This window comes from Aythya fuligula, chromosome 3 (assembly GCF_009819795.1).
Source record: "Aythya fuligula isolate bAytFul2 chromosome 3, bAytFul2.pri, whole genome shotgun sequence".
NCBI lineage: Eukaryota > Metazoa > Chordata > Aves > Anseriformes > Anatidae > Aythya > Aythya fuligula.
In genome coordinates this window covers 26,872,351-26,888,959 of record NC_045561.1, presented here as the reverse complement: position 1 = coordinate 26,888,959, position 16,609 = coordinate 26,872,351, and the positions used below count along the sequence as shown (strand labels likewise).

Here is a 16,609-nt window from a genome sequence, read left to right as displayed (position 1 = left end):
AATTGTGCAATATCTGGGGTTGATGTGAAGAATCTGTTGGAAACGTGCTTCATTAAAGAATATGAAGAATACATCTATAAAGAATAAAGACTTCAGGATCAAGCTTTTAATCTAATGCAAAACAACGTGCTGTATATGTAGCCTTAACTTTCATTTTCATCCCTGCATCCTTTCAGTATTTAGTTCCATTTTATTAGTTACAGTTCTGTTCAGTCAGGATGAGGTGGAAGCAGAACAGATCTGCTGAAGGATTTTGGATTTTAAATAAATAAAATATTTCTCTTTGTATCTAATACAAGGTACTACTTTTTATTTTATTTTATTTTATTTTGGTCTCATTATTTTATATTTTAAGTATTACTTATAGCAGACCATACTGTATGAGACTTAAATCTTCTTAGGAACTAATCTTTAATTAACAGTTTTTCAGACTGAAATTTAGAGATTTCTAAGTATAAAATATAAAAAAAAAATAAAAAAAATCCTGTATATACATTCTTAAAAACCTGTTTGGCTTCTATAGAATATATATATGTATGTGTATATATATTGGCATATATCATAATAAAACTCTTACATGTTATAAGCAACACACACCATTTTAAAACGTTTTTGACATTTTCTCTTTAACATGTTAGTTCCCTGGCCATGCAAGTATCTCATGCATTTTGTATATGCTGTCTGTTGTGTAAAGCAGATTTTATAATTATTTAATGAATCTCTGTATCTGACCCATCATTTCAGTTACAGTACTTGTAGCATTGATCCTGTATTTAAAGCTTTTTAGAATAGAGGGAGAAATCAAAATAAAAGATAGCAGCCAAATATAGATGAAGCCTCTAGATCTCTCTTCTCCTACATTTGTGAGATAGTAGCAAATTCTGTACCACTTTATTCTGTTTCAGCGGTTTATCTCTGCAAGCGGACAATGCAAAACAAAGCAAGGCTAGAGCTAGCAGACTATGAAGCTGTAAGTACCTGGGGAAAAGTAAATTTCTTTGCTGGGCCTAATTAGCATGTAAAATAATGTTAAGCATAAGAACTACAGGCAGTCTGTAGTTATCCAGCTTTTGCCAGCATGTGGGTCTGATATTGCTCAGAAGTCAGAAATTCTATTTGAGAGACAGTAGAGAAGGCTGGCTAGGCAAGAGTTGAGATTTTGGTCCATCTCTAATTTTACTCTGCTCAGATCATCATGCCAGGATCAGAAACAACTGTTCGCAAATCCCACATACCCTTCAAGTGTTTGAAAGCAAATGTACTCTACACCATGTAAGGTTTGAATGAACGATTTCTAGCAACGTGTTCAAAAGCATTTAGTAGCTGTGGAAATATAAATCTCATTCTTAAAGGTGATGCTGGCACTTGAGTCTTGGTCCCATCAGTTAGACTAGAGGCAAAGACAGTCAGAGCAGAGGCGCTTCCCACTCTTTGAAAGTCATCCTCTGCCCCAGGCAAGAAAGCAAGATAATTGGGGCCAGGAAGAGCAGGAGAAGGAGTGATTTCGATTAGGTGATGAGGATGGCACTCACCAAGGAGATGTCCTGAATTCCGTCACTGTCTGCCCTTCCCCCCCTCCCCACCCTCATGTTCCTGAATTTTTCATGAAAACATCAACAGAAAATTCATGCACAGTCCTGGCTCTGCACTGAAAGCTGTCCAGCTGTGTTACTATGACATGATAGCAGGATAGTCAGCCAGGCCTCTCTACATGCCAAATACTCCAGCCACAGCATCATGCTGACACACTTTATTGCTTCTTCTGGCACAAACTTGCTTTTCAGTGTACTGCACTGTGGGGTATGCATAATGTTATACTTACATGCCTTAGAAAATTCACCTTCAGTATACTATCCGTGAGAGCCTTTAATGGTATTGACAAGATCTCTAGAAAGTTCCTCTCTCCTCTCTGCAATCTTTATTTTCAGTAAGTATTTCATAGAGATACCTCTGCAATACATAGAAATACAGTTAAAACAACACATTTTTTTAGGAAGTTTACAGCCAGTTCTTCATGTAATCTCAGTAAAAGCAGTGTACAGAGGTAACTGAGGTCTTTATGGATGAAGTTAAGAATCTCAACCTACTGCATGTTATCATACTGTATATTGCTGCTTTTTAATCTGGCAAGAACTTAGAAAAAATCCATTGCAGACCATAAAGCTGTTCTAGAAGAAAGATTTTTGATAAGGTTTTGCAAATATTCTTACTGTTATTATTAGTAGGCTATAACATATATATATTTCCTGTGTAGTAGTGAATAACTATAGTCTGCATTTATTTTAAAGTGGGGATAGCTGTGAATAACTTGGACGATTCCCATATTACCATAATATCCATAGTTTTTCATTATTATATTTTAGTTAAATTTATATGTTGCCAACATAAGCCATTTGTATAAACAACTGATGAAAGTTGTCATGGGGATCATCCAATATGGAAAGTACTGCTGTTACCTTTCACAATTAAGTACTTCTAAAATAAGAATGTGGTTTTGTATTATTACAGAATTACCCAGCCAGAACCCAGTACATAAAAATGCTTCAGAAATCCCATGTTCTGCTAGGGGGTTGCATCCACCTTTATCAGATTTTCAAAGCTAAAATAGCAGGACATCCAAAAGAAGATAGATGTAGTATTCCGTCCTGATTGGTGTCAAACAAATATTTTATATGACAAGTAAGGTACATTTACATTGGTACACATAATATGGCTTATATTACACCTTTTTTGGAGGGTGGGGTGGCGGATTAGAGAGAGCAGTGGAGGATGGAAAGGTAACAACAACCTAACCTAATAAAACTGTGATGTATTTACAGGAGAGTTTGGCCAGGCTACAGCGAGCATTTGCTCGAAAGTGGGAGTTTATTTTTATGCAAGCTGAAGCACAAGCAAAGTAAGTTCCTTTGAAGAGGAGGACTTGGGGTTTGTGCATGTTTTTTGAAGGGAGAAGGGGATGAAAAAGTGATTGGACACCTCTTATGTTTCAAATTGCTGTCATTAACACTGTTTCTTTTAAATATCCTATAACATTGACAGAGTAGACAAGAAGAGAGACAAAATAGAGAGGAAGATTCTTGACAGCCAGGAGCGAGCATTCTGGGACGTGCACCGGCCGGTGGTGAGTGCTGGTGGGGCTGCTCTGCCTATGAGTGGGACTGCTGATGATGAAAGCCTCTGTGGAGTGTTGGGGAAGTTTGGGAATAATTAAAAGAGCTGTAGGCCATGGATTGCAGAGGATCTGTAATTTATATCATTGTACTACTGAAGACTGCATACATGTTTACACTCAGTTTGGGGTTTTCAGTGAATAGATTTGTTGTGTCTGATTTCTTGAATAAAAAGATATTTTTCTTTGACTTTTACAGTCTCAACGGTTTTGCAAGGTATGAGTCACACTACCAAAATTATCAACATAACTAAAAATACTTCTAAATAAATCTGAATATATTATTTTATTTATTTATTTATTTATTGCTAAGCCTTCCAACTTCACTGTAGTTATATTTTCAAGCTATTTTTAATGTACATAAAGGTTAGATATTGTTGGCTTTGAGCTGTGAAAGTCGTACACTGACTTAACAAGATTTGTCAGAGCTCCTTGTCACAGTCCATCTGAAATTATAAAAAAATAAAAGTCCTTACAAAATCAACCACCTTTGAGAGCTAAAACTTTGAGAGAGAATGCCAAATGTCACAACAATTCCAATAAACCTTTGAGAAGTGAATATTCACATCAGTTTGTTTTACTACACAACTTTACTGCAGTTTCTCTTATGTAGCATTAAGCTTTCAATTTCCATATGCAATTTTATATCATTACCAATGAAACCGAATATGGACTATATGGACTGACATTTGAATAGATACATGTACATAACTAAAACTTACTCATTTTTATTCCTTGTTCTTAGATGACTGAAGTTATTACAACAGCTAGTTCTGATTTATTTCCAGTAATTGTTTTGAGGGTGTAAGGTTGCATTGATGATACCTGTAGAAGAGGTAGGTAGAGTTAGAAAGTTTCAAATTCAGGGTCAGCTTACACTTGTGACTGTGAAATTGGAAGAGTGGTAGAAGAAACGGATTTTTAGGTAGGATTTAAGAACATCAAGTAGAGAAAATCATTTGAAGTGAAAGATTCAAACCACAGACATTAGATACAAGAAAACTGGAACATTATTATCTAGTCACTGGCATAAAACAAGGAAGGAAGACAGGAAAAATAATCTGCCATGTGATGTTCATGGGAGCTGCCAATAGAATAGACACAGAATGTTTCTACAGACCTGTAAAGTTTGAAGGCAAACAGTGTTTATATTAGCCGCAGAAATGCATTTAAGGGTTTTGAATTTGGGAACAAAATGCTATTTACAGGTTTGGAAAAGAAGATGAATTGATGAAGTTTTGAGTTAAGATACAGTAGAGAATAAGAAGTAGAGAATTAAAGGCACCAAGACAAAAGAGGAAAATTAATCTGATTAAGAGCTTTGACTGAGCTTTGCCTAGTCCAGCTGATTTTTTTAACCTGGTTGTAGATAGACCTAGGAAATATCAGAGACAAAAGATTGGCTTATCGTCAGCAATCTAGGCTCCTGACTTAGAAAGATGTAAATAGGAGAATGGAGAGGGAAACACCGATACTTTGGCTGAACAACTCCTCTCACTAGTTAATGACTAACTAGTTTTTGAAAATGTTGTTAGAATTTATTCTCACAGAACTTCAATTAAAATAATAAACATTAAAAGAGGAACAGACAAAAGATTCTTAATTTATAATTTTTCATCTTTTGATTAAAATGTAGAGTCTGGGACATTTTTTTTTTTTAACTGAAAGTGAATTTGGAGAACCAGATATTTCATTCTTAGCTTTTTAATTTGGGTATGTAAATAAACATTTTTCAGGATTTTTCACAGGTTTTCTGGTCCCTAGCTGCTTTATTTCTCACCTAACTGGCCACTGTGCTGGTACAGTAATTATACATGTAAAACATAGTCCTGAGTAATCAAAAAATAGATATTTAAAGTGTTGAAAGGGATAGAATGGGGAGGTAATCCATCAGTCCAAATGACAGTGCAGCAGTGCACTAAAGGAATGGGAGACATGAAAAAAGAATGGCTATATGACAGTGTAAACAGGCGAATATAACACCACAAAAGCAGCATGGTCTGAGTATCAGAAGTGTCACTGACATGATTGATAAGTTTAAAATGATGAAAATGAGATGAACTTTGATATGTAAACAGAATTTTCCTAAATAATATTATTAATAATAATAATAAAATATTTCATAAGTCCCAAGTCAAAATTGTGGTGAATGGAGTCAAATCCAGTTGGAGGCCGGTCACTAGTGGTGTTCCCCAGGGCTTGGTACTGGGGCCAGTCCTCTTTAACATCTTTAACGATTATCTGGATGAGGGGATCGAGTGCACCCTCAGTAAGTTTGCAGATGACACCAAGGTAGGTGTTGATCTGCTAGTGTGTCGATCTGCTTGAGGGCAGGAAGGCTCTGCAGGAGGATCTGGATAGGCTGCACCGATGGGCTGAGGTCAACTGTATGAAGTTCAACAAGGCCAAGTGCCGGGTCCTGCACCTGGGGCACAATAACCCCAAGCAGAGCTACAGGCTGGGAGATAAGTGGCTGGAAAGCTGCCTGGCAGAGAAGGACCTGGGAGTATTGGTCAATAGTCAGCTGAATATGAGCCAGCAGTGTGCTCAGGTGGCCAAGAAGGCCAACAGCATCCTGGCTTGCATAAGAAACAGTGTGGCCAGTAGGTCTAGGGAAGTGATTGTCCCCCTGTACTCAGCTCTGGTGAGGCCGCACCTCGAGTACTGTGTTCAGTTTTGGGCCCCTCACTACAAGAAGGACATCAAGGTGCTCGAGCGAGTCCAGAGAACGGCAATGAAGCTGGTGAGGGGTCTGGAGAACAAGTCCTACGAGGAGTGGCTGAGGGAGCTGGGTTTGTTCAGCCTGGAGAAGAGGAGGCTCAGGGCCGACCTTATCGCTCTTTATAAGTACATTAAAGGAGGCTGTAGTGAAGTGGGGGTTGGTCTATTTTCCCATGTGCCTGGTGACAGGGTGAGGGGGAATGGGCTAAAGTTGTTCCAGGGGTGTTTTAGGTTGGATGTTAGGAAGAACTTCTTTTCCAAGAGGGTTGTGAGGCATTGGAATGGGCTGCCCAGGGAAGTGGTTGAGTCACCGTCCTTGGAGGTCTTTAAAAGACGTTTAGATACTGAACTTAGTGATATGGTTTAGTGGAGGACTTGTTAGTGTTAAGTTAGAGGTTGGACTTGATCTTGAGGTCTCTTCCAACCTAGACGATTCTGTGATTTTGTGATCAGTCCTGCAGGTGGCTACAGAAGGCCCTAGAAGATTTATGCCATACTCAGACAAATATTGTGGGCAGTGTAGCCTGAAGAGGCTTCCTTTACAAACTTTAATCGTTAAAGTTCAGATGCCAATCAAAGTAAAACTGTGGAAATACAGTTCAGGGAAAGCTGTGTAGACTCTCTGGAGATCCTGAGTAGCTTAGCTACAATAAAATCTGTGTCATCATTTCTACACTACAGTTGGTACCTAACATAGGGCTGAGACTAATGACAAGCGCACATAGCAGCACATTTCTCTTTTGGAATGGCAGAGTAAACATATCTTAAAAGCCTTCCTTGTCTTTCCATCTGCCTAGAGAGAGCATTTCCTTAATTTTGAGACTTCTATAAATTACAGACTATGGAACTGAGTGAAAAATTGACTAGAAGGATTAGGGCTTCAGTCAAAAAGCAGTGACAAATCAAACTAAAGCAGGGAAGACTGTTCCTTCCAGGCAAAAAGGGATTAAGAAGTTGTTCTTGTTTGAAAAGAAATGTCAAACTCCTAGTTAAAGTCTCTGTAAAAAAACTCTTAGCTTTCCTGAATTATTTTCTCAGTTTTAAACCCATAATCTTACATTGTCTATAAAAGGGACAAATGAGTACTGAAACAGTAAATCCCCTGAAACATTCTCAAATCCAGATCAAATACATTAGCCGGAGAGTATCCATGGCTTGTTGTAAAATTATTTCTTTTAGGTAGCAAGCAAGGAAAGCTGCTGTGTTGCTGCTACAAACTATTGAATGGACTCTTATTCTTGAGTTACACATTAATGTAATTTAAATGAAATGCAAAATAAATGTCTGTGGGGTACTTGCTGAGATTCAAATTATTTCAGAAGATAATGGAGAAATTATCTTTTTCTCCTGAAAGTCATCTGTATACTTTTTCACTATAGTAAGTTGAAAAAAATTATTTTCTCCAAAAGGAAAAATAGTATTTGTGTAATTTAATGCAGTAGGAAAAATGATCAATGCTAGTTACATTTGGTATAGGACAGGAGCAATGGTAAGGGCAAATGTGGCTTTAAGAACAATTTACTGTTTCAGAAACACCTCTCATTTATAGATTTGGGGGTTTCATGTCATTGTTTCCTAGTAGCAAAGTAGGAAAAAAGTAACATTTTCATTTTTTAAAACCTTGTCACCCATCCCACACCTTCATCTTTTCTATTATAACTTTTTATTAGATTCTATCTCCGTTAATCTCATGTTACCTGTTTATATTTTAAAATTGTATTTTATGTGGTCTGAACATGACCCTCAGCATTTGAGCCAGTAGGTAATAGTACCGGGTGTCTAGGGTCATGCAGCAGATACTTGTGGTTATTTGTTCTGGGTTTTCTTTTCTTTTCCTGCATTTATTTTGTTTCTTAATGACTTTTCCATCCCATTCCTCAAGATTGGCCTCAAAGACTTGGCAAAAGACTGAATTTAACTTGGCCAAGGTGGAGCAATCCTTCATTTCACACTTCATGTGCTACAAATCTTGGGCTTTTTTGGGCCAGTTACTTGTTTAGCCTCAGAACACTTCTGTCTGCTTTATCACATTTTTTCAGAGTTTTTAAACATCTCTAGGAAACAAACATAAATAATGCCATACAACTTCTCTAGTGATGTACCTGCAAACAGGTTTCATGTCTTCTTTTGTACTCATTTCACCATGTATCTTTACAAGGGAGTTACCTCTCCAGCAGACAGGGTGTGCAGCTGTTGCAGCCATTGGCAGTCTCACTTTCGCACTTCTGGTCATGAAATAAAGCTTTGTGCAATGCGTTATTTTCACAAAATAGTTATAGTGCTTATGACCCATACTTGCATCTGTTTGAGGCAGATATTTCTAAATCTTATAGTTACCCTGCAAACTAGGGGCAGTATGGAACAATTTGTACTTTCATTATTTAGAGTCGTTACTTAGTATGATTCTGGAGTAAGGGTGGGACAGACGGGGAAAAAGGAAGCTGGCTTCTTTTTCCCCAATAGTGCAACAAAATGAAAATGCTGAAATTAAAACTGAGGTTATGAAGAGGTCAGAAATTGTGAAATAGAACTGATGAGATAATGGAAGGACACAGAAAAATGAGATGATTTGGTTTTTAGTAAGACCCAATTCTGATAGCAACTAGGAAAATAAGCTGAAATATTAAGAATAAGGAGTGTTCAGAATAAATGCAATGTTTCTGTGTGAATTCAGTTTGCTGCTTTAATCCAATTAATTCTGTCAAGTATATTACACAGGCAGTTAATCAGTTTCTAAATTTCTCTTGAATTCCCTATCATCACTTTCAGACGTGGTTAGACTTTTCTGTTGTCATTTCTTTTCAATTGAATAACCTAGGTTATTCTGTATGGAATTAGTAAAACTGCAGGTTCCTTTCTTTGGGGGTGAAAAAAATTGAGAAAGCAATAATAATTCTAAGTATCTAGCACAGGGACAACAGACCAGATGACTTTAACAGGTTTCCTTATGCAGCATTGTTGCAAATGCTAGAATCTTTGCAAGCACAAATATGAGGTTATACAGACAATTGAAATTAATGCTCCTTAAACATAGCTTAAATAAATACAATGAATACTGTTTCATAGAATCACAGAACGGTTGAGGTTGGAAGGGACCTCTAGAGATCACCTAGTCCAACCTCCCTGGGTCACCGAGAGCACATTGTGTAGGATCCCATCCAAGCAGGTTTTGGTATCTCCAGAGATGGAGACTCCACAGCCTCTCTGGGCAACCTATTCCAATACTCTGTCACCCTCACTGTAAAGAAGTGTTTTTTTTTCATATTCAGATGGATAGTACAGATTTCCGTACAATAATTTCCAGTTCTGAAAACCTGTCACTACAAACCTAAAATAGTCTATTGTAAATTAAGAATAATCAGAAATTAGATTAGCTTTCAAAAAGAATTAAGCATATCACTTCTGTCAGTAGCATATTCTTTAGTACTGCTTATAGTTTACTTTTACATGACTTAAGCCTCAAAAAATAAATTTCAACATCCTTTTCATATGAATTTTGTATGCTATGTGTTTCTTTGAAACACAAACCACTAAAGTAAATATTTTTAAAGCAATACAATGAAACCTTGTTCTCTTAAGGTGAAAGACTAGCTTTTTACTTGATCCATTTTTAAACAAGTAGGGATGTGAGAACATGAGAATCCTTGCCAAGATTCTAGGTGCTTTATCTCATATGGATTAATTTTATGGCTTAATTTATTATATTAAATTTCTTGAAAATCTCTGTGAATCTGTTTTTTCTCCTGTTCCAAACAGATCCTTGCACAGACATTGTAATTCCTTGTGTGTCTGATTCTCCTCAGTAGTATTGTAGGTTGAGAAGGTATATTTATTTATTTATTTGTTTGTTTTATTTGTTTTTTGAAATCTTGCTGAAAATCTTTGAAACTTTAAGTGATCCTAAGTTCCATGCTGGGTGTGACTTCCCATATCTTACTTTTTAAAACAACAGAGTTTTACCATACTGCAAACATAATTAAAGTTTTATCAAACTATTTGATAAAACATCTTTTTTTTTTTTTTTTTTTTTTTTTTTTTTTTTTTTTTTCCTGATGGTCTAGGAACCACATTTTTCTTGTCCAAACAAGAAAAATACTTTGACAACTTGTAGTTAAATTTGTATCCATTGATTGCACTCCTTGCCACATTTTGATTAAGTCAAATCAAAACAGAGCAGAGCAGAGCAACAGGGCACCTTCTGCCATTTTTTAATAGTAGCCAATGATCTTCAAATAAGTCCTTTAATAAAGCAAGTATTGATTTTACTAATTGGTTCAAATGGCAAGTTGCCTCTCCTCTACAAGAGATTGTCTATAGTGGGTTTAACTTACACTTGAATGGTTATGCCTATATATGCAGTTTATCAATAATCATTATTTCTGCATCAGTATATTTCCACTGGATGACACAATCAGGTTTATTGGTCATTCATTACAATTTAATAAATAAGTCTGTAACTTTATAACTCTGTACTTTAATAAGTCAAAATAAAATTAGCTAATGAGGACATGTATCCAGCATTTAATTTCATTCTATGCTGCCTGTATGGCTCTCTGTTAAAACCTCCAACAGGAGAGAACACTAAATCCTAACAAAGCTTTTATTAATTCTTACCAAGACAGTCCTTCCTTTGTAGGAATCGGTTCACTAAAGTTTGACATTGAATATTCTGGGACCTGAAACATCAGTTCAATAAATTAATAAGAAAAATAGAGAAGATATATTCATGTAATGAAAAGCCAACAGGTTGTGAATCTTTATTAGCTGATATAGGCAAGTTTTAGCAGTTAAGCTGTCTAAGGCTAATTTGTTTCCATAGTATTATTTTACTGTAGATTTTCTACAACAAATGGTCTGTAGACTGTTTTCAGTGATGGGTACAGCATCTTTTAAGATGTGTCACATTTTAAAAATAAATTCAAATTCAGGAATATAACTAAATTTGAGCCTGTTCCATGCAAGCTGTGTTCCAAATTGTATTCAATTATTTCACTGTCACACTGAATCCATAACACTGTAATTATTTATTTATGCTATTTTGTATTCCATAAAGATTGTATTTACAGAATCACAGAATCGTCTAGGTTGGAAGAGACCTCAAGATCATCGAGTCCAACCTCTGACTTAACACTAACAAGTCCTCCACTAAACCATATCACTAAGTTCAGTATCTAAACGTCTTTTAAAGACCTCCAAGGACGGTGACTCAACCACTTCCCTGGGCAGCCCATTCCAATGCCTCACAACCCTCTTGGAAAAGAAGTTCTTCCTAACATCCAACCTAAAACACCCCTGGAACAACTTTAGCCCATTCCCCCTCACCCTGTCACCAGGCACATGGGAAAATAGACCAACCCCCACTTCACTACAGCCTCCTTTAATGTACTTATAAAGAGCGATAAGGTCGGCCCTGAGCCTCCTCTTCTCCAGGCTGAACAAACCCAGCTCCCTCAGCCACTCCTCGTAGGACTTGTTCTCCAGACCCCTCACCAGCTTCATTGCCGTTCTCTGGACTCGCTCGAGCACCTTGATGTCCTTCTTGTAGTGAGGGGCCCAAAACTGAACACAGTACTCGAGGTGCGGCCTCACCAGAGCTGAGTACAGGGGGACAATCACTTCCCTAGACCTACTGGCCACACTGTTTCTTATGCAAGCCAGGATGCTGTTGGCCTTCTTGGCCACCTGAGCACACTGCTGGCTCATATTCAGCTGACTATTGACCAATACTCCCAGGTCCTTCTCTGCCAGGCAGCTTTCCAGCCACTTATCTCCCAGCCTGTAGCTCTGCTTGGGGTTATTGTGCCCCAGGTGCAGGACCCGGCACTTGGCCTTGTTGAACTTCATACAGTTGACCTCAGCCCATCGGTGCAGCCTATCCAGATCCTCCTGCAGAGCCTTCCTGCCCTCAAGCAGATCGACACACTAGCAGATCGACACCTACCTTGGTGTCATCTGCAAACTTACTGAGGGTGCACTCGATCCCCTCATCCAGATAATCATTAAAGATATTAAAGAGGACTGGCCCCAGTACCAAGCCCTGGGGAACACCACTAGTGACTGGCCTCCAACTGGATTTGACTCCATTCACCACAACTCTTTGGGCCTGTTTTTAACCCAACAAAGCGTACGCCAGTCCAATCCAAGAGCAGCCAGTTTCTTGAGGAAACTGCTTTTTGAAACGGTGTCAAAAACCTTGCTGAAGTCAAAGTAGACCACATCCACAACCTTTTCCTCATCCACCAAGTGCGTTACTTTGTCATAGAAGTCAATTTGTCATTTGTCACTTTGTCATATGACTTTGTCATATGTATTATTTAATAGCATAATACATATCATACACATAATACACTCCCAGCCAACATGGGTTCATGAGGGGTAGGTCCTGCTTAACAAATTTTCTTTCCTTTTATGATAAGATCACCCATCTAGTCAATCAAGGGAAACCAGCTGATGTGATCTTTTTGGACTTCAGCAAAGGTTTTGACATGTTTTTCCATAGGATCCTACTGGACAAAATGTCCACCATACAGCTAAATAAAAACACCATACAATGGGTGGGCAGGGCTCAAAGGATTGTGGTAAATGGGGCTATATCTGGCTGGCTGGTGGTCACTATTGGGATCCCTCAAGGCTCCATTTTAGGGCCAGTCCTCTTCAATGTTTTTATAAATGATTTGGATGTACAACTAGAAGGTGTTCTGAGCAAATTTGCTGACGACACCAAACTTGGAACAGTTGTGGACTCAGATGAGGGTGGAAAGGCCTTGCAGAGAGACCTAGACAGATTGGAAAGCTGGGCGATCACCAACTGCATGAAGTTTAACAAAAGCAAGTGCCAGGTCCTGCACCTGGGATGGGGCAACCCTGGCTTTATGTACAGACTGGGCGATGAGACACTGGAGAGCAGCCCCGCAGAGAGGGATCTGGGGGTTGTGGTTGACAGCAAATTGAACGTGAGCCAGCAGTGTGCCCTGGCAGCCAGGAGGGCCAACCGTGTCCTGGGGTGCATCAAGCACAGCATTGCTAGTCAGTTGAGGGAGGTGATTGTCCCGCTCTATTCTGCGCTGGTGCAGCCTCACCTCGAGTACTGTGTGCAGTTCTGTGCACCACATTACAAAGAGGACATTAAACTGTTGGAGAGTGTCCAGAGGAGGGCGACAAAGATGGTGAAGGGCCTAGAGGGGAAGATGTATGAGGAGCAGCTGAGGGCACTGGGCCTGTTCAGCCTGGAGAAGAGGAGGCTGAGGGGGGACTTCATCACAGTCTACAACTTCCTCGCAAGGAGGAGCAGAAAGGCAGGTGACCTATTCTCTGTAAACACCATAGGAACCACGGGAATGGCATCAAGCTGAGACAGGGGAAGTTTAGGCTTGACATCAGGAAGAGGTTCTTCACTGAGAGGGTGGTCACACACTGGAACAGGCTCCCCAGTGAAGTAGTCACTGCACCAAGCCTGTCTGAATTTAAAAAGCTATTGGACTGTGCACTTAGTCACATGATCTAAACTTTTGGGTAGACCTGTGCAGTGCCAGGATTTGGACTTGATGATCCTTACGAGTCCCTTCCAACTCGGGATATTCTATGATTCTATGATTCTATGACATCCTTTAAAATCAATGATGAAAAGGTTGAAGAAATGAGGGAAAATGCCAATATTTTGTATAGGGTTTTTATAATTTTCCCCTGATTAGGTGCCAAATTTGCAAGACATCTCAGAATGAAATTTGAAACATGCTTCTACAGAATTTGTACTTGTAAACAATATTGTGATTTGCTTCCTGATCATTACATATAATTTATAGATGTTAATTGGAAAGTATCACTGTACTTCCCAGATGAGCTAATATGAAACAGAAAAGAGAGTCCATAGGACAAACTAGAAAAATTATGACCTGATCCTAGGTGTATTTGGTCTGGAGTTCTAGGGACATGAAAGAGCTTGATAGTATCCACATATAAAGTCATCATCAAATGTATATACTTTTTACAATTTCTGTAACTTTCCCATGGTGGCCATAATGGACTTTAACCTATGTCTACTGGATTTATTTTTTTGACAATTATTTGAGGCTGATTGATGTAATTGTTATGAAGGGAGCTACACGTAAAACAACTTTCAGGTCCCATCAGATAACTGCCAGAAAAACAGTTTTCTGAAAATGTTTTAAAATGTTGGAAATGTGCAACCCCCCTTTAACTGAACCTTAAGATAACACCTGCTTTTCTAAATCCTGTTAAAAGATCTGACCAGCTATACTCAGCACATTTGAAATACTTCTCTGAGACTTTCTATTGCACCATCAAAGTCATTAACAGTCCAGCTCTTCTGCAGCAAAGCCTCTTTACTCTTGGACCTTGAAGTGCGTAAAATACAGTAAAATGAGGTAAAAAAGAAAATATCCAAATAATCTTACTTAAACATCAACCTTTCCTTATAAGACTTAGCAGATTTTGCACACTCCAATAACTTGCATCTCTGGGAAATGAAAAATTACTACACTGCAGGAGAATATAGCCTGTGTTTTTTGCTGTGAGATACTCACTTCTAGGCTTTACTGACAACTTGCTCAATAAAGGATTTTAATGTCTCCTCTGATGCTAGACTTTGACTGAGAAAAATAAACTTTCCCACGTAGCCAGAGTCAAACTGGGGCTTCCTCCAGGTAATAACCCTTTTTTTTTTTTTTTTCAGCTGAGCACCAGCTTTTTTTTTTTTCTCCTCACTTCTTTTTCATAACCTCTCATTCTCATTCCTCCTTTTTCTCACAGATGTTTAACTGGGCAAAGTTTAGCTATCTACACTAGTAAACTGGAATATAAAAATGACAGATAAAAATGAACTCTGGTATTCTGCTTATTATTCATTATCTAATTAGCTTCCTTTCCCTCATTTAGAAGTGAGTGATATCAATAGTGACACCTGAGAGTTATAAGACTCCTTTCCTAGAAAAATGCCGAAAATAAGAACAATGACAAATAGCAGAATAGATTTTCACATAGGAAACACTAATGTTTGAGATTTGGAAATTTAAAATTTTAAGCTTACTGTATTTGTGATAGTCTGCTGTTAAAAATAATATAAAAGATAGTATTAAATCTCTGCCTTGTCTTTACATTTGTGTGTCTGACTTGCTCTGTTCACTATGTCATATTGTCGAAGTGGATGCCAAGATCTGACATGTTCATATATATGTGATTATTTAAATCTGTAGCGTTTAAATTTGGAAAAACTGTAGATCTTGAAATTCGTTATTGTTTATTCCTCTTAATCAATTAGCCCCTAATTGCAAAACAAAGATCTATTTCAAAGTGAATTGACATCGAAATGTAATGAAATCGTGCAAAAGATATGAATCAATCTGCTTAGTATTTACTGCTTTAATGCACCCTGAATTTATGGGTGTACATGTTGAAATGAGGTAATTATTTTAAATATCACCTATGCTGTTTTAGCTGAAGAGGCTATGAAATTTACTTTTCCTTAAATCATCACTATGTTTGTTGTTTCGGGTTGAGAACAGGACACGGACAGCAGGATGCCAGAAAGCAGAGGAAGCAAATACCAGTCTTTTCTTTTTGTTCTGTTCTTGGGAGAAGAATAGAGTGTGATGAATTCCACACTGCTGTGAGTACCTGGTTGGGGTGTTCCATAGTGTGGATTAGTTGAATTTCAGTCCCTGCAGTTTGGAAAGATCATAGGCTATATCACAAAAAATATGTGCTGAGAGGTTCTCAGCACATATGTGCTCTGTAGGTTCTCTAGTCCAACAACCTACTCAAAGCAGTGCTGACTTCTAAATTGAATAACATTGCCCAGGCCCTTGTTTTCAAAATAACCAAAGACAGAGATTCTGCAGCCTAAGCTTCTTCCTTTTATTAAGAAGAATATTTCCCTTAGAGCCAACTGGAGTTTTCCTTACTTCAATTTCTGATAGTTGCCTCTTGGCCTTTCATAGTGCACCTGTGGAACAAGTCTAGCTCTGCAAGTCCCCTTTAGGCAGCAGAACACAACAGTTAGCTTTCTTCTTTTGAAAGTCAGAAGTCCAATTCCCCCAGCCTTTCTTGGTATGTCAAACATTCAGTATTCTGATCATCTAACAGTTTCTCCACTGGATTTTTCCATTTGAAATATATTTCTGGTATTGCTTCTGGGACCCAGCAATGGTCATGGGATTACATATGTGTCCTCAAGATGCTGAGCAAAAGAATTAACCATTTCCTTTGCCTGCAGGTTGTGCTGTTGCTAATGCAGCTGGGTCTGTGGTTAACCTGCATTGCTGCAAAGACATACTGCTGACTCATGCTCAACTTCTCCCTCAGATCAGTTTCTGCAGAGAAGCAACATAGACAGGCAAATCCTAGCTTATTGCAATGCATGAGGTTAATCCCTCCCACATACATGAGTTTATTTGTGTTACAGACAAGGAAATTTCATGTTGTTCTGGGTTAAGTAGATTCACAGTTAAATTGACATATTCTTTAAGAAAGAAGATGACATTGGAACTTAAACTGATAATCATTATAAACATCAATTTGCTTTCCACTGAGGATTTTATACTTGCTAGAATTACAAGTAGATCATAGCAAAAGGTTTTGTTACATAAAAAGGTGTTGGTAGCAATTGATTTTGGCTATGTGACTATCTCCAAAAAGTTGCTTTCAAAGGTGTCAAAAAATAGCACTGTTAGTGCTATTACAAAGGCTTAATTAATTGATTCA

The 16,609-nt window shown here is 38.0% G+C and overlaps 1 protein-coding gene across 5 annotated transcripts in view; it reads left to right on the top strand.

Moving 5' to 3' along the window:
* The window catches only part of RGS7 (regulator of G protein signaling 7), a 265,169-nt gene that overhangs the window by 195,616 nt on the left and 52,944 nt on the right, over positions 1-16,609 (top strand). For all 5 annotated transcript variants that reach the window (XM_032183705.1, XM_032183710.1, XM_032183708.1 and 2 more), the window contains 3 exons: positions 906-970; positions 2,820-2,896; positions 3,040-3,121. In XM_032183705.1, coding sequence (XP_032039596.1) covers positions 906-970; positions 2,820-2,896; positions 3,040-3,121 — 224 coding nt within the window. The remainder of the gene's footprint in view (positions 1-905; positions 971-2,819; positions 2,897-3,039; positions 3,122-16,609) is intronic.